The sequence below is a fragment of the Lycorma delicatula genome, chromosome 6 (genome assembly GCF_047948215.1).
Source record: "Lycorma delicatula isolate Av1 chromosome 6, ASM4794821v1, whole genome shotgun sequence".
In the NCBI taxonomy this organism is placed as follows: domain Eukaryota; kingdom Metazoa; phylum Arthropoda; class Insecta; order Hemiptera; family Fulgoridae; genus Lycorma; species Lycorma delicatula.
The window spans coordinates 18,390,767-18,416,368 of record NC_134460.1 but is presented as its reverse complement, the minus strand read 5'-3'; the positions used below and the strand labels follow the sequence as shown (position 1 = coordinate 18,416,368).

Below are 25,602 nucleotides of genomic sequence, written 5' to 3'. Positions count from 1 at the left end.
TTCAGTATTTATAGTATGAAAATTAATTTCAGGAATTAATACATAGAAAAATAGAAAATTACTTCTATATTTAATATTGTTTAAGTAAATTATTTGTTTTTTAATGGCTGAGTGAAGGTATTTGATATGGGAACTGAATTTAAAAAATGTAACAAGGTCCAGTGATATGTAACAAAGTGTTCAACACCAAATAACACTTTGATCACACATCCACGTGCACAGACACATACATACACACTGTGATTAAATATATATAAATATAATAAATTGACCAGTGATATGTACAGATTATGTCATCTTATTCATAAAATAATTAATACAATGTCACAATCATGACCTCATTTATATCACTGTTTCTACTGCAGTTATAATAATTTAACAATTTACAAAGTTGTTTTTTAATTAACTTAACATAACAATGACAAGTAAAATGGATTTTTAAAAAACAAATCATGGAAAAAATTCTATTGTTTTTAATCATCACCTAAATCAATCAAATGTGTGAGATTTTTACACTTTAAAAAAATTCTTAGGTTAAAGTTATAAAAGGGAGCAGATAGTATTTTCAAGATAATAGTAAAAATTAACAGGAAGAAAGTTTTCTTTTACCTCTTTAGTAAGAACTAAAATTAAATTAAATCTGAAGAGACTTCTTGTGAAGAGCTCTGTGATGGCTACTTAAAAAGAGTAATTCAATTTATAAGCCCTCTGAAGCATACTTTTAAAAATATTAACAGTAATTAATGTTATATAACTAATTAATGTTAATTTTATAATATATATGTTTTGATAAGAAAGCTCAGTAAATGATGCAGTAATGAAGGTTCAATAAAAGGTGAAAAAAATAATACGTCAAATTATAAAAATGAGATGAAATTGATAAATCCCAAGTTTTCAAGGATCTTAATCTACCATTAATTGTAATAGAAATACTGCAATAATGCAATTATACAACATTAATTATTATTAAAAAAAAAATTATTTTAAAATTGTTCAAGAATGAGAGAGCCTAGCAGAGACTGAAAACACTTGAAGGAGAGTATTTTGAACCTATCAGGAAAAAGAATTTGACTCCCCACTGCTCACAATAAACATAATTGCACTGTCATTATGAATAACCAGAAGTCACAGTAATTACTTAAGCATTAAATACATAAGTCACAAACTCACAAAACAATAAGAAACCTCTACTTCTGTAAACATTACTAGACTGCAAGTTCAGGAGTAACTTACTCAAACTGTTCATTAAAAAGAATACTAGGTTATCTTCAGATGCACTGATAAAGCTTCCTTCTGGCCTCTACCTCTAGCCGATGATAATAATTTAATAGCAAAAACATGACTATGGAAAAAAATAACCACAGTGGATTGGTCCTAGACAACAAGATAAACTGACAAGTAAAGCAAAAGAGATTGAATTGGATAAAGGTTAACATGATACTTCATATTGATGAATGCTTTGGAAAAACAAATACTGATCAACGGTAGAAGGAAAGAAAGAGAAAGGAGACATAAGACTATAAATAAATGCATTAAATTTGAAGTTAGCTACACAAATAAAAGACTACACAGAAATCTAAAGGCACAGAGGGCTGGTGTCTTAAAGAAACCAACAGCATTCTGCTATGAACTGCTATTAACAGGCTAAGTGCAAGAGATATTTCATAAAGAAAAACCCATTTGAGAATAACTGCATTGTTAATCAAATTCCAGTGAAGTCATGTCATCTGCAGTTGAAAGCTTGAGAATCAGCACATGCAGTCATTACTGCCCAAGGGTACACAATTTTAAACCAATGTAGAAGATCAAAACTCTTACATTGAGACTGAAACTTTATGCGACTAAAATTTTGCAAAAAATCACAATGCTTTGAGTTAAGTTTGTGGTAAGCAGAAAGTAGACTGTAATTGAGTTTCCACAGGGTTTTTAATTTTTGTTGTAGCTGTGTAAACATAAAAAATTACCCAGGTCATACAGGCCAAAAACATCTACTGATGAGCAATGTTTGAAACCTTTGGATTTTCTTGAAGAGTACTCAGCAGAGTGCAAGGAAACATTACAAGTTACCACCTGGTTTCAGGCAAACAACAGAATTGTACATTTTGAAAAATGATTTGCAGGAAAGACTTTTTGGTCCGATGAGTCTCTCACTGCTTAACTGCTGAGCAGAAGCAAAACTGCCTGGACTTTGAAACCAAGATCTGTCACTGAAAGTTAGAACAACTAACTCATATATATATATATATATATTCTAACTCATTATCACAAAGTAATCTTCATGATAAATAGTTTCACATGGAACAAGCTTCAATAAGATTTTGACTTGTTCCTGAAGTCAAAAGAGCCCATGTATAAACAGTGCTTTTCCACTGGGAAGAACTTTGGGAAAATAATCGCATCCAAGGGTTGGATGAAATGGTGACCTCACTGGAGTAGCACATCTCCCAAAATTCTGGGAAGTGGTCTTTGAGAATCAGGAATAGTACATAGGAATATACAATGTAATAAATACATATAAAATAGAACAAAAAAAAGTTGCGTGTCTTATTTATGAAATAAATGTCCCTTATATGATGATCCTTCAACAGTAACTACATACAGTTACAAAATGCTACCTCTTAGTTGTCTTTGTAATAGTTTCAAATAATACAGACACTAATTTTATAAGAGTAATTTTCTTCTTTTTGGAACTGATACTGTAGCCAAAACAAAAAGTAAACAAAATAAAGTTTTTAAAAGTAATAAATGAAGTATATACAACATTCTGGGACCATTTTTTTCCTAAAATGTTTTTACAATGCATCTATTATGAAACATTTGCCATGTAAATAAACAAAAAAAATTCTGTACAGAAGAAATAAAGACCAAGTTGGCAGATCACACAGCAATGAAATTAAGTGTACATGAGATCAATCTTGGCACAAATTACAAAGAGTCAAATTGTAAAAATAATGGAATGGCTCTGTAAAATCTACTGAAAAAACTGTTTAAAGAAAGAATTACAGGAAAACCAATAATCTTAAACTAAACATAAAATATTTAAAATTGAAGTTAATGTATTTACACTAGATATCTTTATTTCTTAAAATATCATAAAGACAGGGAAATTTTGGATAAGTCCAGTTATTTGATAGATGGACTGGCTTTATTAACAGTCTTTTATAAGGGTTTTGGAAATTTTAATGACTCCACCAGCCCCATTAGATAAGTGGCCAGCAGATGACTGATTGAACCTTTTTATTTATATTGCCAGCATTCTCCTCTATATAAATGGATGACAGAATGGAAAAATAATACAAACATGACCTTGCAAGAAGTAGAAGAATATATATATATATATATATATATATATATATATATATATATACATACACACTTTGGGTAGGGGAAAAGTTAATTTGCAGCATACCCCTCCAACATTTATAACTGAGATAACTGAATGCAGTTTGCGGCATTCTTCCTTGTACAGAGAGGCTACTTCAATGAACGTACATTTCACTCTTTTTTGATTTTTGGACAGCAGGAGGTGGGCCAACTAAAAAATTTCAAACGGAAACAATGGTCATTTAATACATCATTTTAAAGAGCAAAATGAGACGAGAAAAATTATACAATTAAAACCAAATTCTGATCGCCCAATCTAAAATTATGGCCAACAATGTGCGTTTGTTTCAGATAGCTGGTTCTATGGTTTTATGTTCCTCTTTAATTTTTTTTGTTATTTGAAGTACTGATTCTATCTTTGGAATTCTTCTTTGATAAGAGAGGCTAACTCAGTAAACCCCAATTTAGAGTATTTAGGGGAGCAGGGAGGCTCAAAAATTTTAATTGGGACATATGGTTATGTGATACTTTGTTTTAAAGGTCTAGTAAAATTAAATACTTTCTTTACCAGCCTAGCAAAATTGTATCAAAAAATTAAATTCTTGTAAGACTATTTAAACCAAAATGACGACCACAAATGTCATTAAAATAATTAAAAATTGCAAAAAGTAATTATTCAAAATTCTTCAAATACTTCTTTTAATTAAACTTAGTCTTTAATTTAAAAATAAAATTAAATAATAACTAATTTATTCATTTTTAACAGTAAAATTTTATTTCATATGATCTTAAGAAAGTAATTTTTATTTCATATGTTGGCAATGTCAGAAACTGATCAACAATTAAAGTTAAGTTACATTTTCAAAATTTATATTAATTTTTCGGTTTTTGATAGAGAGGTAATAGATGTTGAAGTATTAACTGCATTAGTTTTATTTTTGGATGAAGGTCTGTATTTTTTTTTATTAGTAAGCTTAAAAAATTTTAATTACAAAGATCAAAATATAAAAAAAGGATAAAAAAATATTACAGAAATCAAAAAAACTTAATTTAGATTAAAAATGTTTAAGCTGACTTAGGTTTTGTTTTTTAACTTATCTCAAAACCCTAAGTAACACACTGGCCTCACAGTAATTTTATACATTCTTTTGCTCTCTTACCAGTAACTTAAAAGCCTGTTGGTGAAATAAACTGAAAAAACCAGATGCACTGTTAAAGACAGTTTATGAGCTGATCTGATTTCATAAACTAATTAAAAGACCTTAATAAACTAATTAAATTTCATAAACTAATTAAAAGAAGACTGCCTGCTGTAAAATTTATCGCTTTCCATTGTTGGTATCATGACATCAACATTTAACACTTGATTAATGAATGTATAAACTTAAATAAATTAATGTATAAAATTTAATAAAGAAATTTTATATGAGTTTAACAGCAAGAAATACATAAGCTATGAGAGCAGCTCAAAATGCACACATTATAACACTAAATATGGATTAACCGTCACACTGTGCTTCTGAAGTAGTGTAACATTACTTCCCATTAATCATAATAATTCTGGTTCCCTTAAAGCTAAATTTCTGGGTGTTTTATTAGATGACAAATTCTCTTGGGATGATCAAATTAACTTCATTTGCAACAAAATCAAACTGTACAGTTCTGTTCTGCTTTGAATCATTTTAATAAAATGCTAAGCTTATCACTACTAAATATTTACTACACTTAGAAATATCAGATCATTGTTCAGTACCTGCATGTATGATTTGTGTAGGCAGATGCACATAGAAAATTAAAAGACTTGAGTTTGTATTTATGAATGTGCTTCAAACCAGACAACAGAACTGTTTTCATATAACTGAACATAATCCTTTAACTTATAAGAAAGAGTTTTACTATGCCTTTGTCACAATTTTTAATAAAAACCATTTAAAAAATTTTCCCAATAATTTATTTAATGTAAAATTTAAAAAAAATCTCTTTTACAGGAACACTATTATTCTGTCAATGAATTTTTAAATAATGGTAATTTAAAAAACCCTGAATTTTCTGCATCCCACTCAACATCATCTGTATTATGAATCAAGGTTTTTTAAATTAAACCTGCAGAAGAAATCCTTCAGCCTGACCAAGTTTTAACATGGTTTCCCTTGATCCATCACGCATATCTATCCATTCCTGACATGATCTAAAGAATGAATTATTATGTACTGACCACAGTAAAAAATTAATTAATTAATTTTCTCTAGGTAAGATAGATCAAGAAAGAATCATGTTTTTTTAGTTTGTGAGTCTATTGTTAGAGCATGGGGTGAAGTTCAAGCTGAATTAATACAGAAATATTTTTAAAAATGATGTAATACAAATTCTTTAAACAATACTGATATTCTGTGGGTAAGTAAATATAATAACCTGATAAGAGGAGGAAAGGGTAAAGGAAAATAAAGGGAAGAGAAATGAGTGAAGGAGAAGGAAAGGGGAGGAAAATAAGAAATACGGGAAAGGGAATATGGTAAAAATGAAAATGGGGATATGGGTGAAAGGATTAAAGGGAAAGATTAAATTTTGTGAAGTTCTGTAATGTTCATTTTGTTAATGTTTTATCAAACTTCAATTGTGTTCATCTAATCTATATATATATATATAACTCAAATCTAGCAATAGCGAAGCATTGCCACGTCTGTTAATAATACAAATAAATAACAGGGGAACCACCTGTAGGATCTTCTTACAAGGTTCTGAACTATACAATATATAATCTCCCAACCCTGAAGATGTTGGAAGATTAACGATTAATGTAAGTTTACAAAAGTTATGAATATGATTCTAATACAAAAACAAGATTACTGATATAAAGTTGTTTTTAATATTCTCAGTAAAATATTAACCTGTCAATGGTTCATATTTTTAAAAAAGCATTTCATTAACAGTTTTTTTTTTTTTCTATAACTAGCTAGTATTTAAAACTGTACAGTACAGTTACTAATTTTACAAGTCATATTATATCTGTTTATTTCTTTGCAATCTATATAAAAAGCATTCAAATTCAAACACAATGCATTTATGTTTAGCACTCAAGTAAAAATAGTAAACATAAAAATGATAACATCTGAAATATTGCACATGCAACTTCCTACTAATTGCTACATAGGATGTTAAGCATCTCTGTCAAAATTTCTTAAGTAAACACTGAATCTAAAAAAAAAGGAATATAAGCTTTAAGCTATGAACATCAATTTATTTATTTATTTTTTTTTTGTTTATTTAAAGTCAAACTAGATGGCTATTTTGATTGCTTATCATTCAACAAAGAAAAAGGCTACATAAGAAAATAAAAAAAATAAATGAAAAAAGAGGAAATAATAAAAATTGTTAACTGATAAACAAACGTACTTATAAAATACTAAAATTAGTATTTTTAGAGTAAGAATACAAAACAAATATTTTTTATTATTTTTTTTTTTATTTTTTTTTTTTAGGCAATATATATATAGTTAAAATTTTGCTTAAAACATATAAATTATTGAAACCTCCAACTCAAACTGGCACCCACGATCTAATATCTACACCTCTGTATAAATTGAATACATAAAAATTTATCTCAAGAAAGAAAAAGATAGCAGGAACCTTAAACCAATCAAAGGCATGCCACACCTTTCTATATTATGTAAAGGAGAGGAAAGAGATTACAAAAAAATTGTATCAGGAATTAGATATTTAAAAAAATTACCTATAAAAAATTAAGCTGAAAATTGTTTCAGCATCCCCTACTTCGCTATTGAGAGGACCCTTGTATCACTTTTTGAATTTTAAATAAATTTATTAGAAATCTTATTGTGAAAGCTTTCATTTTATAAGAACATTTAACAGTTATCCTTTCCTTTAAATTCATCTCACGGTAGAAGATATCTCTTTACCTGGATTACAGACCATGCAAGACAATCTGAATTTGAGGTTTCAGTGGTCTACATGATATCTTATGCTAAATTTATATGTTCTACTTAATTTGCCTAAAAAAATAGTACTTGCATTTTCTACCTTCACAAAAAAGTTAATAAGGAATTAAATTGACCAATTTGGTAGTTCTTAGGTAACATTGTAAAATTTATTCTAAATACTGTTAAAAATACTCATCGTAGAGTATTTTACAAGAACTTTTTGTTTTATTATATTCATCTTCTATAATTTATTTATCAAATTTATTTACATTTCTTTTTATATTTTTTATTTTTCCACATTATCTCCTGATGATGACTGTGAAGCAAAATGAATGTCTAGTTTTAGATTTTAAATAAGTTTTCAAGTGTTATCTGAAAGCATAAAATAGACTTCAAAAATTGGTGTTACTACAAATTTAATAATAAAACAAAAAGAAATCTTTTAGAAAAAACTTTAAAATCTTGGTATTGTTTCAGTTTTATGAGTTTAATTCAACGTCACATAGTTGAACAGGTTTTTATGACTTATATTTTTCTGCAATGAATTACAGGTTATTATGAAAATAACGAGGGCGGTTCGGAAAGTTTGCGGCCTAAGAAAGAAAACACAAAATTTGTTACCAAATTTTTTAACATGGTCATCTTTTAAAGTAATGTACTTAGTCCATCGCTTTTCCAGCTTAGTTATTCCTTCAGTAAAATACGATTTCTCAAGCTCTGCAAACAGGTGTCTGTCTCAGCTATGACTTTTGTCATTTGAGGCAAATCTTCGCCCACCAAATCATTTCTTCAAATTTGGTAACAGGAAATAATCACTCGAAGCTAAATCTGGCAAATATGGTGCATGTGGAAGCAATTCAAAGCGTAGTTCGTTAAATTTAGCAGCAATAGAAGATGTGTGCACGGGTACATTGTCTTGGTGAAAAAGCACTTTTTTCTTCCCAATGTGGATGTTTGGTATTAATGGCCTCCTTCAATTGCTCCAACAATACTGTGTAATATTCTCTGGTGACTGTTTTTCCTTCTTTACCCACTGATCAAACACTTTTTGCTTTCTTTGGAGCACTTCTCCGGTTTCAACCCACTGTTTGGACTGTTTCTTCGTCTCAGGCTGTAATAATGAATCCACATTTTATCAACAGTAATGAAATGTAGCAAAAATTCTGTTGAATTAAGGTTGAATATGTCCAAACACTGCTGAGAAATGTTCATTTGAGTTCGTTTCTGGTCAACCGTTAACAAATGCGGCACCCATTGTGCTGATAGTTTTCTCATACCCAAATGCTCAGGTAAAATGTTGTTAAGTAAGGTCTACTGATATTTTTTCAATCTCTACAAGCTTGCATATCTTTAATCGTCGATCTTTTAATACCGCATTGTGGATTTTTTTTATGTTTCCACAGGTCATGGAGGTTGCAGGGCGTCCTTAATGCTCATCATCTTTGATGATGAGCATTCATGTTTTGGAGAAATCATGCATAATATTTTCTTAATTTTAATGCAGAAAGAGCATTCCACTTGGTATACCATTATCACCAGAGTTTTCAATTATTATTATTATTATGGGTAGTCAGTCTTATTAATATGAAATGTTTAAGAATTAAAAGAAATTAAAACCCAAAATTATTTTCACAATTGTAACCTCAGTTTTTGTAGCTGAGCAACATATCTACAGTAAGATTTTACTTTACCAGAAAATACAACTAGAATAGCTATATTAATGGGGAAAGTAAGAAGAATCATATCAAAATTGGGTTATCAAGTTTTTTGCAATTTTAACATTTTACGGTTCAATTAATTCATCTAGACCAAAAGAACATTATGTGCATATGTAAATGTATTACGCCGCTTTTGTTTTCTATCTCAGGATTGATCAAACCAATTTTCTTCAAAATTGGCTCAAATATTTTTATAAATGGGGCATTGATCACATTAATTTATTTCAAAATTCATTAAGGAGATAGGGGAAATAACGTGGAAAAACCAATTTCAACTTTCTTCAGAGCCATTTTAGAGAAAATTATATTAAATCAAATTTGTTGCCTGCATTTTTTACCTCTTAAAATTATAATTTATGTTATTTCATTTCTGTTATCTCCTCTCAGTTAAAATTTTTTTTTTTTTGAAAGTTGGGAGTTCATTTCATATTTAGAATGATCAAGATAAATGCACATTAAAAAAAAAAAATTATAGACCCCTGACTTAAAATACAGAAAAGTTTTGTAAAAATTTACTTTGTCATATTTTTAGCCTTTATTGAGAGCGGGGTGCTACATTTAGACAGAACTTTATTCAAGAAAATTTGGCAAGCTTAACCGATTTATATGAATATTTTTAGAAAAATATTTCTTAAAATTTATTCCCCTCCAGTAAAATATATACTATTATTTTTTTTTTTTGCTATAATTCTTTTAATTTGTATTATTAATAGCTGAGGATGTCATGGAATACTTTTCTAACTTTTTTTTTTAGGTAATTTTTAAGATGTGAGTAATCAATAACAAATTAAACATTTCTTTCAGAATGAAAACTAAAAAGAAGAATCATATTTTGGGTAAAAATTAATGAAGGAATATTAAAAACAAGGATCCGCAAATAAATAAAAGAAATGGAAAAGAAACTTTAAAACAAAAAACAATACAGTTAAAAATCAATAAATAACAGAGAGTTAAATGGATGTTGATAATTAGTATCTAATAGAAGCTGTGTAAAGCAAATTAAAAATTAAAAAAAAGCTCTAACAAAACTGCTTTGGTTTTAATATTCTTTATAAATAAAATCTAATTTAAAATTTAGTAATAGAGCTCAGTGAAGTATATTTTACAAAAGCTATTAAACAGCATTTAAATTCTGAACTTTAAAAACCTGTTCTATCAGGGCCTGCAAGTACAATACATAGAAAAAAACGAATACGTACTCCTACCTCGAAGACTCCAAGACATCGTCCCAATGTTCCTACAACACCTGCCTCTTCGATCACCTCGCGTATAGCAGTAACACTAGGTTCCTCTTCTGGCTCGACCCCTCCCCCTGGTACAATCCAATGATCAGGACGACGAGATGATGTGACCAGCAGTACCTGGAAAAAAATTCAGTTTTGTAATGCTCTTTGATAATATAACAGAAAATAAATTATACGAGAACAAAATTGTAAAACTGAGTATATAGAAACTATTATATTTTTAATGAAAAAATATATAAGTGAATCTAAAAATAAATTATTACAATAACAATAAGAATAAATTCGGTGTCTGAATGCACGCCAACATTTGGAAATGACTGCGACTGAAATGTTGAGAAAGTATTTCTGCATCTCACCCACCATACAATTCAAACACGAGTCTACTGGTCTTCGATCTATTCTCAAAGTAAAAATAACACATACGTGAACAGTGTTTTTCTTCTCTGGAAGAGCTTTTTGCAGAACAGTTACTTGATGCTTCCAAGAACTGAACGAGTGGTATCCTCACTGGTACAAGCTAATCTTCAATAATGTTAAGGTTATTTAATGTTGTGGTCACTGAGAAGCAGGGCACAGTATAGGATTATGAAGAGATATGCTTAAAATGAAACTTATATTAAAAAAAAAACACAATTCATACCATACTATAATGTTCCTTGTTTAATAAAATTAGGAGCATATAGTAAATAAAAAAAAACTGTGTTTACACCAAATTTTAAATATTTGGTAGGCAAATTCTAACTAAGAAGATATGGCTGGCACAGTTTTGCACTAAAATGTAAATGAAGTATTTTTTAATTCCAGAACGGAAAGGAGATATCCTTATGTGTTTTTAAGGTATGACTTTTAAAGTGGGAAAATTGATAAGAAAGAGTGAAATTGCTAAATCAGACATTTGAAAGATATGTTTCAAAGAAAAAAAAGTATGTTACAACAATGTGACTCCTTAAAGAGCACAGAAGAAAACAATAACTGGTAAATAGTAGACAAAAGAGATAAACAGAAGATGAAACAAGAAGCAGAGTAAATAAAGAATTGGAAAAGATTCATCATTAACAACAACCTTTGCACATCTAACAGAATGAAAATAAATCCAAAAAGAAAGGAGCAAGAAAAAAACTAGTAAGGTCCTGGATAAGATTATGGTAAATACCTTTTATTATTTTTTTACATCACGTGAAAAGTATAAACCATACAAGAATCAACCGTAGTATAAATTGCACTGGTAGTGGTTGCACTGTTAACAACAGTGCAACCACCAGACATCATTAAAATTTGTGTAATATAAAAAATTATAGTGTCTATAGTCTAATATTGAAGATTATAATTACTAAATAATATTACATTTTACATCATCTCATTAAAAAAATTAATTAAAAGGCTAAAAGACTACAAAAAAGTAAAAATGAAGAAAAAATTTAAAAAAAACTAAGCACTAATGAAAAGATTAGCTCATCACATCACTTAATTATTAACCCCTGCCCGTTATAAAAATAATACCATTAGACAACAGAATGTTATCAAAATTAAACCAATTATAAATAATAATATGAGTAATATATCTGCAAAATGTGATAATATGACATTATTTCATTTTTAAAGGAAAAAGATTTTACCATAAATTATTTTTCTTAGTTAACAATTAAGTTAAAATAATTAATTGAATGTATAAAAAACTATATAGTAATTATCGCATAAATGAAATGCTTGATTTAATTAATTTATCACTTTATATGAAGCTGTTAAATAAATTTAACAGCTCTCCAGTTAATGAATGGAGATATATCTATATATAGATATAGTAGTTATATATAGCTATATATAGATATAGTTATGTATTATTTATATATATACATAAACTTACATGTTTAATGAACATTAAAAGTAAAAAAATAATGCTTCAAAACAAAGAGAAGATGTTTTACTACAAAATATTTATATAAATTTTCAGGATTATCATTGCTAACATATCAATTCATTAACATACATTAATAATTAAATTCTTAAACAATAATAATCTCTTTATTTTTAAATAATTATATCCATCCAACATTAAATAATTCAATACTCTACTTATAAACAGATTTAAAATGTGTGATTTTTTTACTTGGATATGCTTTATTATTTATTTTTAATGAGAAAAATGAAGTTGATTAATAGGTGAAAATATGCTGTCAAAGTTTGTTAAATAAAAATTATATGAAATTCTTCCTGCTTTCGATAAACTACAATGCAATTGTCCAGTAAATTCATAAAACACTAATTAAACGAGTATGAAGCCAGTAAAGAACACATTACATTATTTTCAGGAATAAGGCACAACAGTTATCAAAAAACTAAATTTACTGCTAAATTTATTTGCACACAAATGCTCCCGGAGTGACCTTAAAAATTCTGTTCATATATTTTTATGAATGTTAAGGATTTTTTTTTAGTGCTTCCATCATCAGACAGTAGTAAATACCAAGAGCATGTTGTGAAATTTCACCCGGTACTGTTTAACTTTGGTTATCTATCAACAGAAACTAGTTTATTAAATGTGGTTTTGTCTGTTTGTATTTTTCTGTACTTCATAATTTCAATTCTAAGATGATCTTCAATTTCCAAGATGATACTCCCTAATACATTCCAATAATCGTATAATCATCACGTTGTAAGAAAATGTATTTACCATTTTATCCACGACCTGATAAAAATATTAAATTTCATTATGTTCAAATTCATCCAGTAGGTGAATAAAAAAAAACTATTATGTTGACACAAGTGGCAAGTTACAGAAAGTGATCATCCCATGATAGAATTAGAATTAAGATCCAGGTGTGGCAAAGATTTCCCAACGGGAATTATTGTTAAGTACATAGGAGAAGAGTTAGATGGATAACCAGTCGGTTCATGATTTGGAAAAATATATATGGATAATGAGACTTGGAATTGTTCTAAAAATAAATATGAATATCTTGTGGTATCTTCTGAATCGAGATGATTACAGAAAATCCACTACTGGAAAATGCAATTAGGTTATCTCATTCCTGGGAGAATTTCAATGGTAATACTTGATGCATATATTTACTAACATTTTAGAATCACAAAAAAGTATAAATATCCATGAAACTTCTTTTTTGGTAAAAACAAGAAACAATCATGTTTGTGTGTGTGTATGTGCATGAGAGAAAGAAAGAAAGCAAGAGGGGGGTATTTTGTGGGATGAAATCTTTAAAGAATTTGTTCAAAAATCATTTATAACAGTACTACTTAAGTTAAAATTTTAACATTCAGCAGATATAACTGCGATCAAAACAAAAACAATTTTAATATTCTTCCTGGTTTCCTAGTACTAAAAACAGTACATAGACAACATACAAGTGTGAGGATTACAAGAGTAAACACAGGTTTTTTTGTCTATAACATGACAAGTCTGCAAGGTTGAAAAATGAATAAAATGACTGCAGAATGAAAAATTATGAATATGAATTAAGACAGCTTCAAATGTAAAACTCTTATCAAAGTGAAGATAAATTTTTCCAAGAATAAACCTCAATTTTAATTTTACTTAAATAAAAATTTTAAGACGTATATATTATTTTTTTATCCATAACGCATGGACTATTCTACTTTTAAGATTACTTCAAACTGTAAAACATTATTCAGACAAAATACCAAAATTATGAGTAACTTAGAAAATAAAATGCTGCATTTCCTCCCTAATATGAAGAAGTAAAATTAAGCGAAGAAAAACTTAAGAAATAAAACCAGATATCAATCTCAACATATTTTTCTAAAAATATTTTTTTACTGTAATGAAACTCCACTGTTCAAGGTAAAAGTGCTTGTAACTAAGTTATTAGAAATACAAATTTCAATTTTTTGGACTGAAAACTATTAGTTTTCATAATGTAACTGCAATGGTTTTTTTCCTGTAAAGGTGAACAACCTATTATCGCTTGAAAACACAAGCAATAGAATGACACATTTCAAACTATGAAAATGTTTAATAAACTTTAAAAGAAAGTGTACAATGGATATAAACAACAAAATTAATTTTCAAAATATAATTTACAAAATAAATGATTTTAAATATACATGCAATAATGTACAAGATACATTCAAGTAACATTATACACAATATAATGCATGCATTATACAACAGGCAAATAACACAGGAGTTACGGAGTAACCAACGTTAATGAGAAAATTTTGACATTTAATATTGTCACAAAAAAAATTACATATATGGATCAAAAAAAGGAGCATCATAAATAAATCGTGAGAAATAAAATGCAACTGTAAACTCAGTAAACTCATACAGAAGTTCAGCTGGCTTTAAGAATTTGAAAATTTTTCAATTTTCACATCTTGTGAATTTAAAAATATTAACTGTATTTCATCAGGCTGGACTTGTTGATGTGCAAGTAACTTACTGTTCTCGGCAAAGAAAACAATAGGAAACTGATAGTTTTACTCCACACTTTACAACTAACTCTAGGAGTTTGCTTACAGCATTTTGATTATGCCACTTAACATCGACAACTCCATAAAAAATATAATAATAATGTTTTAACATAATATAATGAGAAGTTATCCTTAGAATCAGAATGTGAAATAATATACGGGATGAGAAGGAGAAGAAGTTCCCTGGCCGCCTCAACGTGGGACCTCTCGGCGAATGCCAACATCCCCACCGTAGCAGCAGGCCTGGCCGGCCCGCCGAGGGAGGCGCTGGACGCGGACGCTACCTTACCGCTCTAGCTCACCGGGATTCAATCGCCCTGGCCGGCGGACTCAGCAACAGGGGCCGCTCCAGGGTGGGATCGCTCGGGGAGAACCGCATCGGCCTCAGCCGCGCCGGCTAAAGACGACCGACTCCGACCCGACACTGCGGGGCTCTGGGGCCCACCACTGCCACGCTGGGGGCACCCAACTGCCGCTGACGGGAAGCCCGGTCTGATTTCAATGGACGAGCCGCGAGTCCCCGACTACAGCCACGTCGACTTCGCCGGAGACCTGCTTCCGGACCCAACAGCTCTTCTCAGAGCTAACGACAAAAATGAGCCTTCTCACGGCTACTACAAGGTCATTAGGTGGCCCGTGCCGTCGAAGACATTCGGCGACAGTATTCAATCAACCAAATTTAAATAAATAACCTTCTGGAGGTAATATCCTAATTTTTCAACTTTTTTAAACTTTCCCTGATGGAAAAATAAACCATTATTGGTAAACTTCAACTTTAAAATTCATCATCCAATACACATGTCGGTGACTAATCTTTTTATGTTACCCCTGAGTAGGAAAAACTCCCTGAACAGTCCCAAATGTAGAATCTCCATCCCTTTGACTTTCAATAAAGAAGTATCTACCTCAGTGGTTACTAAAGGGTGCCAAAATTGCCGCAGATAAAATCAGGGTGCTGACTAATTAATTCCCATAGTTCTTTAAAAGGAAAAAGAATATATGAAATGGAACATAGTATATGAAAGAGACAATCAATCTACAGATGAACTTTTGCGATCAAAGCAGATAGGATAATTTATCACGTTATCCAGTAACCAGAGAGCAATGGAAAGATTTGATGATCTTCAATGACGTTTTTGATGATTACGTTATAACGATTCAATTTTTTTGGTGAATTTTGGTCCTCGATTTTTTTAAAAATAAGTTTGATCTTTGTTTTTAAATTTGTCTTTAAGTTTATAATGCATGTAAATTTTTGTTAGTTATTTTTTTTTGTTCTTAAAGATTAGCAAATTTTATTTTTAGTATCTTAGTTTTAATTAATGATTTTAACCTTTTATCCGATTAAATGCCTATGTTTCAAGGAATATTACAATTCAAAATATATTAATTATACAATTACAGTTACATTAATTATACAGTTAAATTATACAAAATAAAAGTATAATGAAATTATAAAGACATTATTCTACGCCGAAACAGTTGGGCTTGTTTGTCGTCCTTACGTTGGTTGTTATTATCATTTACGTTGCTCTTGTCTGACGAGGGGGAAAAATGTTGTCCTTGACAGTCTGCTCATATACCAGGAATAAAATAACGAATACAATATACATGAAACCGAACAAATAAAATTGTAAAATTCAATATATAGTTACAAAATAAACAAACAAAACGTGCCAGCTTCTGTTTTAAACAGCCCGCACGTGATACATAACATGTCTACTAGTATATCTATGCATTTTAATTGCTTATCTTGCCATGACACAAACAACAGCAAATAGAACAATACAATTCGATTGAATCAATTAAACAATTAATTTGGTTATTTGTTTTACACGTGTTTATATAATAAACACTGTACTTATTATTATTAATTAACTTGTTATTTTAATTGTTCATCATTTTAAAAAAAAACCGAGTATGATGAAAAGATAATAAATTACACTTAATAAAACGTCGCGTGTAAAAAATAATAAAAATATCAATAACTGGGTTAAGATCTATTTATTATCTTTTTCTTCTGACTCTTATAACACTACCAATTACATTATTTTAAAATAATTTGATTGCGCGCGCGCGAGAGAGAGAGAGGGGGGAGGTTTTCACATAAGGGTTGGAAGCACATGAAGGAGATAAAGAGAAAGAAATAAGAGATATGGGGAAAATTAAGAAATAAGCAGAAGAGTGAACAAGAATAAAAAGCCAGTGGCGGCTCGCATATAGGCACTGTGTAACTGCAGCACCCCAATTTACACTTGATATTATCGATACCATTTAACATAACGAGTCCTTTCTTCTTTAATTCTTCTTTATACTTATACAATACATAATCCTACAACGTCAGTATCCACCCCTCAGTTTATCAAAAAGATGTAAAAATCTTTGTATGGAACTGTGCGCTTTACAGTTCCTGCGGTACGGTATATGGCTGTTGTGCGCATGCGCACACAGGAAGCTGCACGCGAGGCTGTGAGGGAGAGAGAATACTGTTGCTCCCGCAGTGCCGACTCTGCCGTGTTGGTGGAAGTTACTCCGCGTGTGTATGGAACGTTTCTTGTTCATTCCATTTTCTAGCTTAGTCGGTGGAAGGAATATTAAAGTGGTTTAATTGTTTTTTCAGTAGTGATAAGAAGATGGCGGAAAGCAAGGGCTCTTTGATTACCAAATCTATCCAAAAACACGTTGGAAGAGTGAAAGAGAAGGTAATTACTAAAAAGTAAATATGTATTTGTTTCTGTGTACGTAGAAATTTAAATTAATCACCATTGGACTATAGTGTTTTACTAATTTACTAATTTTATTTACTATTCTATAATTTTAGCTTCGAGGCGTCACTGATAAAAGCATAATCAGAACAATTTAGAATTAAACGGCTGTGACAACATGAAAAGAGACGTAAAGACATTGCTAGTAGGTTCAGTAGAAAATTAAAAAAGAGAGGCGTGTTAATGATTACAAATTACGAGTATATATGGTCTAACAAAGAGATGGAAGTTATCATAACTAAAAAATTTAATTTTAATAAAAACGAAAGGAAATGGAAATGGTGCCAGGACCTGCCTTACGCTCAACAATCACACACGCGCGTGCGCAGACACGTGTGTATATATTTTAATATTCTATTTTATATATTTTTATTTTCTACTTTTTTGATTAATTCTCAACGTAAGTTCTAAGCTTATGCCATGGGAATATGAAATGCAGATTTTATAGCATTTTAAAAATGACTTGCCTGACCGGGGGACTCGAATCCCAGACCAGTGGATGAAAGACAGACTATCGCTCAGTCACAAAGAACGGGATATTATGTGCTAATATATATTATGAAAATGGATTATCTTTCAAATAAAAGAGTTTCTTTCTGAACTGGTCACAGTACACTTTAATTTAAGGTGTACTAAAAATTCTTTTTAACTTGAACTTGAGATACCTTCACTTTAAGTCAAATCCATCAAATACCATCGCTAGATATAACGAAGCGCATCACTGAATTCATTCCCATCGTTGGATGGGAAGGTTGTATTGAAAGGACAAGTTCTGAAGGATTTAACTAATAATGTTAATGATATTTTCAAGTCTGTAAGAATTAAATTGTATTTGTTCATTCGAATCTTTTTTGTGGATTTGATACTTCGAGTTAATGATGTGCATCAAATTTGGTATTTTAATTACGTTTTTTTTCTATTGTAAAAAATAAGAAACTCGAGTATTTATAATATTAAAAAAGCAACTTATTCTTTTTAATTTAACCAATTTTTGTACTTATATAACTTTCTGAAAAAAAATTTATAGCATTTTCAACATCTTATACACACATATTTTTTCAAAGAACACATATTTTTTATGATTTTACACTAGTATCTCGCTTAAAAAATTTTCAATTGCAAGCTTTTCAGGTTTCCTGAAGTGCATTACGAAAAATGAAAACAAAACTTTGTTTAATTAAGCTTCTGATTAATCATTTAAAATAAGAAAAAAAAACAATTTTGGATTTTGCAAATACCAAAAACCGCCGATTGCCATTATTTTTTTATTATAACATAGTTCCTTATTTGATACATACATTAATAAAATACTATATGTCAAATTTATATTCGATTTTTAACTACTAAACACCAAATAAGCTCGTCTTTTAACATATTTATATTAAGAAACACTAATTTATGCGCCCCTCATTGAAAATCCTGACAAAACTTTTGGCAGATGCACCAAACTGGATTAAGAGTAACGGAGCAAATAAATTTCAACTTCAATGAATCGGAAGAGGCCTTTTTTTAAGCGGAGAGAAAGATTAATCAATAGTTTAAACAATAGCACTAAGACTATTCTTTACTGACGAAAATTTTACAAACAAATTTTATACTGATTAAAACATCCACGAAGAAATATAAACACATAACGATAACATAATTTGTCATAATTTAATCTACGAAAGATGTTGAATTACCGAAACAATCAAATCAGAAATCGGCGTTACATTTCAAACAGCCAAAACATACAACCAAATTATGTTAACTAACAATATTTTAAACTTACAAAGTAAAATTTTAATAAAATCTTCTTAAAAAAGATCATTGGTCACAGCCATTAATGAAACTAAAGAAATCTATACAAATTTTTATTCCTTCTTCAGGTTAATTCATCCGACGATCAATGAAAGTTTAAATTTGAAGTTTTAAACTTCTAAAGCTAAATAACACTTTCGAACAATTTTCAAAGTAGTACGTTTAGATTACGTCAGAACAAATCGCTAAGTATGAAACAAAAGTTCTTATAATAATAAAAAAGGCATAAGATTAAAAAATTAACGTTAAAAGATTAAAAAATTATAATGAATGAATTAAAATATATAAAAATTAGAATAATTAAAATATTCGTTTTATTTTTAGTAAAAATAGTGAAGAGAGCATAAATGAATTGGAAACAATAAGGTAAGAAAGACAAAAGAAATAAGAAAAACGGAAGGATAAGTAAACCGAAAGATAGGATAATAAAAAATAAATAAAAATACTCTTCACTCAATAGACCGAACTTAAGAAATTACAAAGAGAAAAAAGTAGTGTATTAAAATACTGGGCGATTCAAAAAGGATAAGATTCGATTGAGGTCTCATTTCATAGCAAAAGACAAATCGAAGTCAAATCAAGTTTTGATTAGCGTTGTTCATTAGTACCGAATCTGGCCACCGGCGCAGTCGCCAGTGTTTTTAAAGAAGGATACAATTACTGGTGCGAAACATGCTCGCTGCGTATTTTGGTTTCACGATTTGCAGTCAGCAACTGCAGGTCAACGTAATTTTCGTAGAAATTACAGTAGGGAGCCTTCTAATAGGCACACAATTTACTCTTGGCACCAAATCTTCGTCGAGACAAGTTGTTCTGTTAAATAAACAAAATCACCCGACGCCCACGCGTCCTGAAGCTGCTCTGGAAGAACTCCAGAGCACGCCTCACTCCAGAGAAAGCCTTGCAGCACGTAGTCCGATGAAATCAACTTCACGTGAGACTGACATTCCGCAAACGACTGTTTGACGCGTATTACGTTTAAGCCGTACACTAACCGTTTAATCGTTTATGGCGATTGCACTTAAGCCATACTAACTAACCGTGGTTCAACACATCGCAGATGACAACAAAGTCGCTTCGCTGCAGTTTTGTGTGGAAATGATGGATAGAATTGCAGACGACGATACATTTTTGGACAAAGTAACTTTTAGTGATCTGTCAACGTTTCACATCAGCGGCAAGGTGAATACCCATAACTGGCGAATATGGGTAGCGAAAACCTTCGTGAAACTTTGCAGCTCATTCGTGATAGCCCTAAGATCAATGTGCTTTGTGTCATAAGCAAAGATTGTACGGCTCGTTCTTCTTCCAGGAAGCAACCGTAATTTGTATCCATTATCTGAACGTGCTTCAAAATTTTCTAATTCCTCAGTTAGACGATGATGACCAAGATGGATGCTACTACTATCAGAAACCACCTAACTACCGCCAAGAAGTCGGAGATTTTCTTGTTACTCGATTCCCAGGTCGGCGAATCGGTCGTGAAGATCCAGTTGCATGGCCACCTCGCTCCCTATATTTGGTCCCGCTAGAATTTTTCTTGTGGGGTTTCAATAAAGATCAGGTTTACGAACCGCCTTTGCCTGCTGATCTTGTTGAGCTAAGACTTCGAATTAACGCCGCAGTTACAGAGGTAACGCCCAACTTGCTAGCTAAAGTCTGGAATGAAATCGACTCCAAGTGGAATGTATGCCGCATTAAAAATGGAAGTCATATCTAAGCAAAGTGAATGTTAAGTGAAAACTTTGATGGATTTGTCTATGATATAAGACCTCGGAACTGAAAGTGTAAGTTATCACAATAAATTTTATATACTTTTAATGTTATAAAGACTTTTCTCAATCACCCAGTAGGTATTTACCTATTATGCTCATATGTCAATTTTTTTATTATTATTGTTATATTTTATTTATTTATATTTTTTAAAATAAAATATACGTGTTATGGAGATACACAAAGAACCTTCATAGTGCATTATTCATGTTCTATTGCAATTTTATAGCAGCAAAACACTGAACAATAGAAAAAAAAGACACAGAATGAGTTTTTTTAAGAATAATAAGCATGTTAAAAATAATGTTTTCAGAAAAAAAGAATCCGGTAGCAAATTTTTACTTTAGTATTTTTCAGCGTTGAAAGGGAGGAAGAATAGGATTGCCTGAAAAATAGTTGCTGGACTGCAATAAATACTACATTATTTATCTATCTCTTCACTTTATACGGTTGGAGGGTCGTCACATTCTCAAACCGATTAGACAGGCTGTAACAAGCAATCGGAGCGAAGATTTGGCAGTGTTACGCTTAGTTTACTGGTAGTGGTAGCTTTGACTACAACCAACGCTCATGAAAACGTTAGGTTCTCTACTAGCAAATCTAACTCTGATAAATACAGTTAGGACAAGATGGACAAGTACTTTGCAAAAGAAGGAAAGGAAAACTGTAGTAGAAGATAAGAGGTTAAAACACATAAAACAAATAAAAAACGTTTGGTGTAACAAATACGATAAAATGAAGGAGATTAGTAGAGAACAGCATTGAGTGGTAAAGTGCATCAAATTAGTCAAACAACAGATAACAAAAGAAAACTAGTAGGCAAGGAGACAGTTCCGTTGTACTTTTTTCTTTTTCTATTTAGCCTCCGGAACCACCGTCAAAATTACTTCAGAGGATGAATGAGGATGATATGTATGAAAAGTGTAGCTTGTACAGTCTCAGGTCGACCATTTCTGAGAAGTGTGGTTAATTGAAAGTCAACCACCAAAGAACACCGGTATCCACGAACTGGTATTCAAATTTGTATAAAAGTAACTGCGTTTACTAGGAATTGCACCTTAGAACTCTCGACTTCGAAATCAGGTGATTTTGCGAAGACGCATTCACCACTAGACCGACCCGGTGGGTTAGTTCCGTTGTACCTGTTTATGAACAGCCGCACGATGATATATTTCTAGATAGTTATACATCTAAATAGTGTAATTAAAAACCAAGCCAAAAAAAAGTTTATTTCGAATAAAATTAAAAAGAAAAAAAAACCATCTGAATAATATATCTATATACCCGAATAGTCGCCAGTCGAGTCGGCTTATATCTTTTGTAATGTTAAGTCAACAACAAGTATTAATGCAAAAATGAAATCATTTAATGAACTGATAAACTCTCTTTATACAGACATTAATTTTACTAAACTATTTATAAAAACTTTATCAGTTCTGATTCAAATGAATGAACGAAAAAAAATTAAAACGTAGAACTTTGATCCTACTTCACTAACCGACTCGATAGTTTATTTCCATTACTGCATACCGCTCATAATAAAAAAATAAATCCGAATAATTAATTAAATTGCCATTATTTAAAACAAAAATTATTAAATTAACCAAAACTGATTTATGTTTACAGAAACTGCACTCCATCAAATTCTGGCAAGATTCATTTTAAAACTAGACACAATACTTTATTTTATGAACATTACTCGGTAAGATTCTTGAGAAAAATTTTTTTTTTTTTTTTTTTTTTTTGTCTTCAGTCATTTGACTGGTTTGATGCAGCTCTCCAAGATTCCCTATCTAGTGCTAGTCGTTTCATTTCAGTATACCCTCTACATCCTACATCCCCAACAATTTGTTTTACATACTCCAAACGTGGCCTGCCTACACAATTTTTCCCTTCTACCTGTCCTTCCAATATTAAAGCGACTATTTCAGGACGCCTTAGTATGTGGCCTATAAGTCTGTTTCTTTTTTTAACTATATTTTTCCAAATGTTTCTTTCTTCATCTTTTTGCCGCATACCTCTTCATTTGTCACTTTATCCACCCATCTGATTTTTAACATTCTCCTATAGCACCACATTTCAAAAGCTTCTAATCTTTTCTTCTCAGATACTCCGATTGTCCAAGTTTCACTTCCATATAAAGCGACACTCCAAACATACACTTTCAAAAATCTTTTCCTGGCATTTAAATTAATTTTTGATGTAAACTATTTTTGATGAGAAAAAATATATAAATAAAATTTCAAATTCAAAAGAAGCATAAGAAGCGCATCTAACACAACTTCGGTTATCTAAAAGGAAGAATTATTTAAATATCAAAAATATTTCATGAAATAAATAAACTTTATTGACTTATTTGATATCCAACAATAAATTCAATAACAACAAACTTTGTTGCACGTAAGAATACAACTAACTGTGGTAAACTGTCAACAATTTATTTCATTATAATAGAAAATACATAACAGTTTGGATCGTCTCCCCAAGGAAAAGGACGAGGCTCGCTTTTTACGTGTTTCTACATTTTTTCTTTTTTTACAGTTTCACCACTGTTTTAAGGTTTTTAGTCGTTCTTTATGCTATTGTAAGTTATAAAAAAAAAATTTTGAGGTTTTTGTTTCTTATTATCTTCTAAAAAGAAAGTTCAACAAAAGAAAAAGCCTTGACTAAACAAATTTCAGAATTTTCAAACAAGATAGTTCGGAAAAGTGCTGGTTTTTTTTTAGTAATATCTGTAGCGTAAGCAAACTAACAAAAGACAGTACAACTTGATTTCAAATCTGGCACTGGCTTGGCTAGAATGTGAATCTCGACCAAAGTAATGAGAATTGGTTAATGTGAAAGGAATAGATGAATATATTTATACACGAAGAGTATTTAATTTTAGAAGGAGGAACAGAAAAGTGCCGGTTATTACTAATTCAACTCATTGTTAAGACATTTTTTGGTACAAAATATTACTAGTTTTCTGGGCCGGAGAATAATCTACGAGTATGTAGTCTTAATTGGATATCATCAACGATTAAGGAATTAAATCCATTTTTCTTTTAAGACTTTCTGATAAATATATTCAAGAAAAGTTTCGAACAAAACAAAAATAGTTAAAATGGCTACGCAGAAGTAGAAATTTTTATAAAAAAATCCTAGCCTTTTATATGAAAACGTTCCAAAGTTATCCGTAATTGCGTACATTGTTGCCAAGTTATTGAATACAATTTTGAATGTATTAATAACGTTTCAGTTATTTTACAACAATAAATGTTAAGCAGTTATCTTTGTAAATGACATGTATGTTATCTAAAGGTCGAACGCAATTAAAAAATTCTCTTAAAACAGGTGTTCCCAAGCCGCGCGAAATTTACATTTTCCAATTTTTTAATAGGTGATGAGTACCACTTTTTGTTGCTTTGGTTAAATTTTACATGAAAATAATACATCAAATGGTCATCTTGCTATAACAAATCTGATTTGGGCACCACATGACTTCCTTGTACGCCTATTAAATTACATATACACATTTTTTGTAAAATGAAAAGTACGTAACATTTTATTTCATTAATAATAACTTTTGATATTTTTTCATATTTTTTTTTTTAATTGTTATTATTGAATTATTATTTATCGTAAACATTTTTTTACAATCAGAAGTTCATAATTAATAATAAACCAATATATTTAAATTAAAAAAAAAAGTTAAAAAAAAAATCAGATGAAGTCTGATTCGAAACAATGTGCCTTCTGTTTGTAAGATACAAATATTTAATTAATTAAAATTTCATTTGACTATAACTCTGGAACCAATGAAAATAAGTAGCGCTTATTATATATCGTTGAAAAGCTCTCCGTGAGGGCTTATTACTGTAGTTAAGAAAAAATCCAAAACCAAATATTTTTTTTTGGATTTTGGGCTTTTGTGGACACTTTTGGTTCAGTCGATTGCAATCAAAAGGGGAAGTACAGAACTAGATGTTACAACAGTCCTAAATCCAAAATTTCAACATCCTACGGCTGATCTTTTTGAGTCACGCGAGAAATATACGTACATACCGTACAGACGTCACGCCGAAACTAGTGAAAATGGATTCAGGGGTGGTCAAAATGGATATTTCCGTTGAAATCTGAAAACCGAAATTTTTCGCGATCACAATACTCCCTTTACTTCGTAGAGGGAAGTAAAAATTTAATTTGTAATCACAAAGGTGGATAAAAATTTCTAACGTAAATTACTATCGTATTTACACAGATTTGCATCTGCTAATCGTTAAGTCACTCAGTTTTTAACAAAAGAAATTTTCAGATTTTTTAACGTAATTTTTATTTTTTACAACCGGTTTTCCAGTTACTGCCGGGACTGGGTGCGTGTGTATAGGCAAATGCGATTACCGCTACCGGTTTGCCAAACCTAACGTAACTACAGTGTAAGCGAAAATGTGTTTGACTGGGGTCGACCATTTCTGAAACGTTAGGTTAATTGAAATCCAACCCCACTAAAGAACACGGTATCCAGAGATTAGCATTCGAATCCATAGAAAAGCAACTGCCTTTACAAGGACCCGAATCTTATAATCATCGACAATCAGCTGATTTTGCG

At 30.4% G+C, this 25,602-nt stretch overlaps 1 protein-coding gene across 3 annotated transcripts in view; it reads right to left on the bottom strand.

Moving 5' to 3' along the window:
• Positions 1-25,602, bottom strand: part of Aps (diphosphoinositol polyphosphate phosphohydrolase 1 Aps) — a 139,200-nt gene that overhangs the window by 12,682 nt on the left and 100,916 nt on the right. For 2 of the 3 annotated variants that reach the window (XM_075369312.1, XM_075369310.1), the window contains one exon: positions 10,180-10,341. In XM_075369312.1, coding sequence (XP_075225427.1) covers positions 10,180-10,341 — 162 coding nt within the window. The remainder of the gene's footprint in view (positions 1-10,179; positions 10,342-25,602) is intronic. The other variant, XM_075369311.1, reaches the window with a different exon arrangement.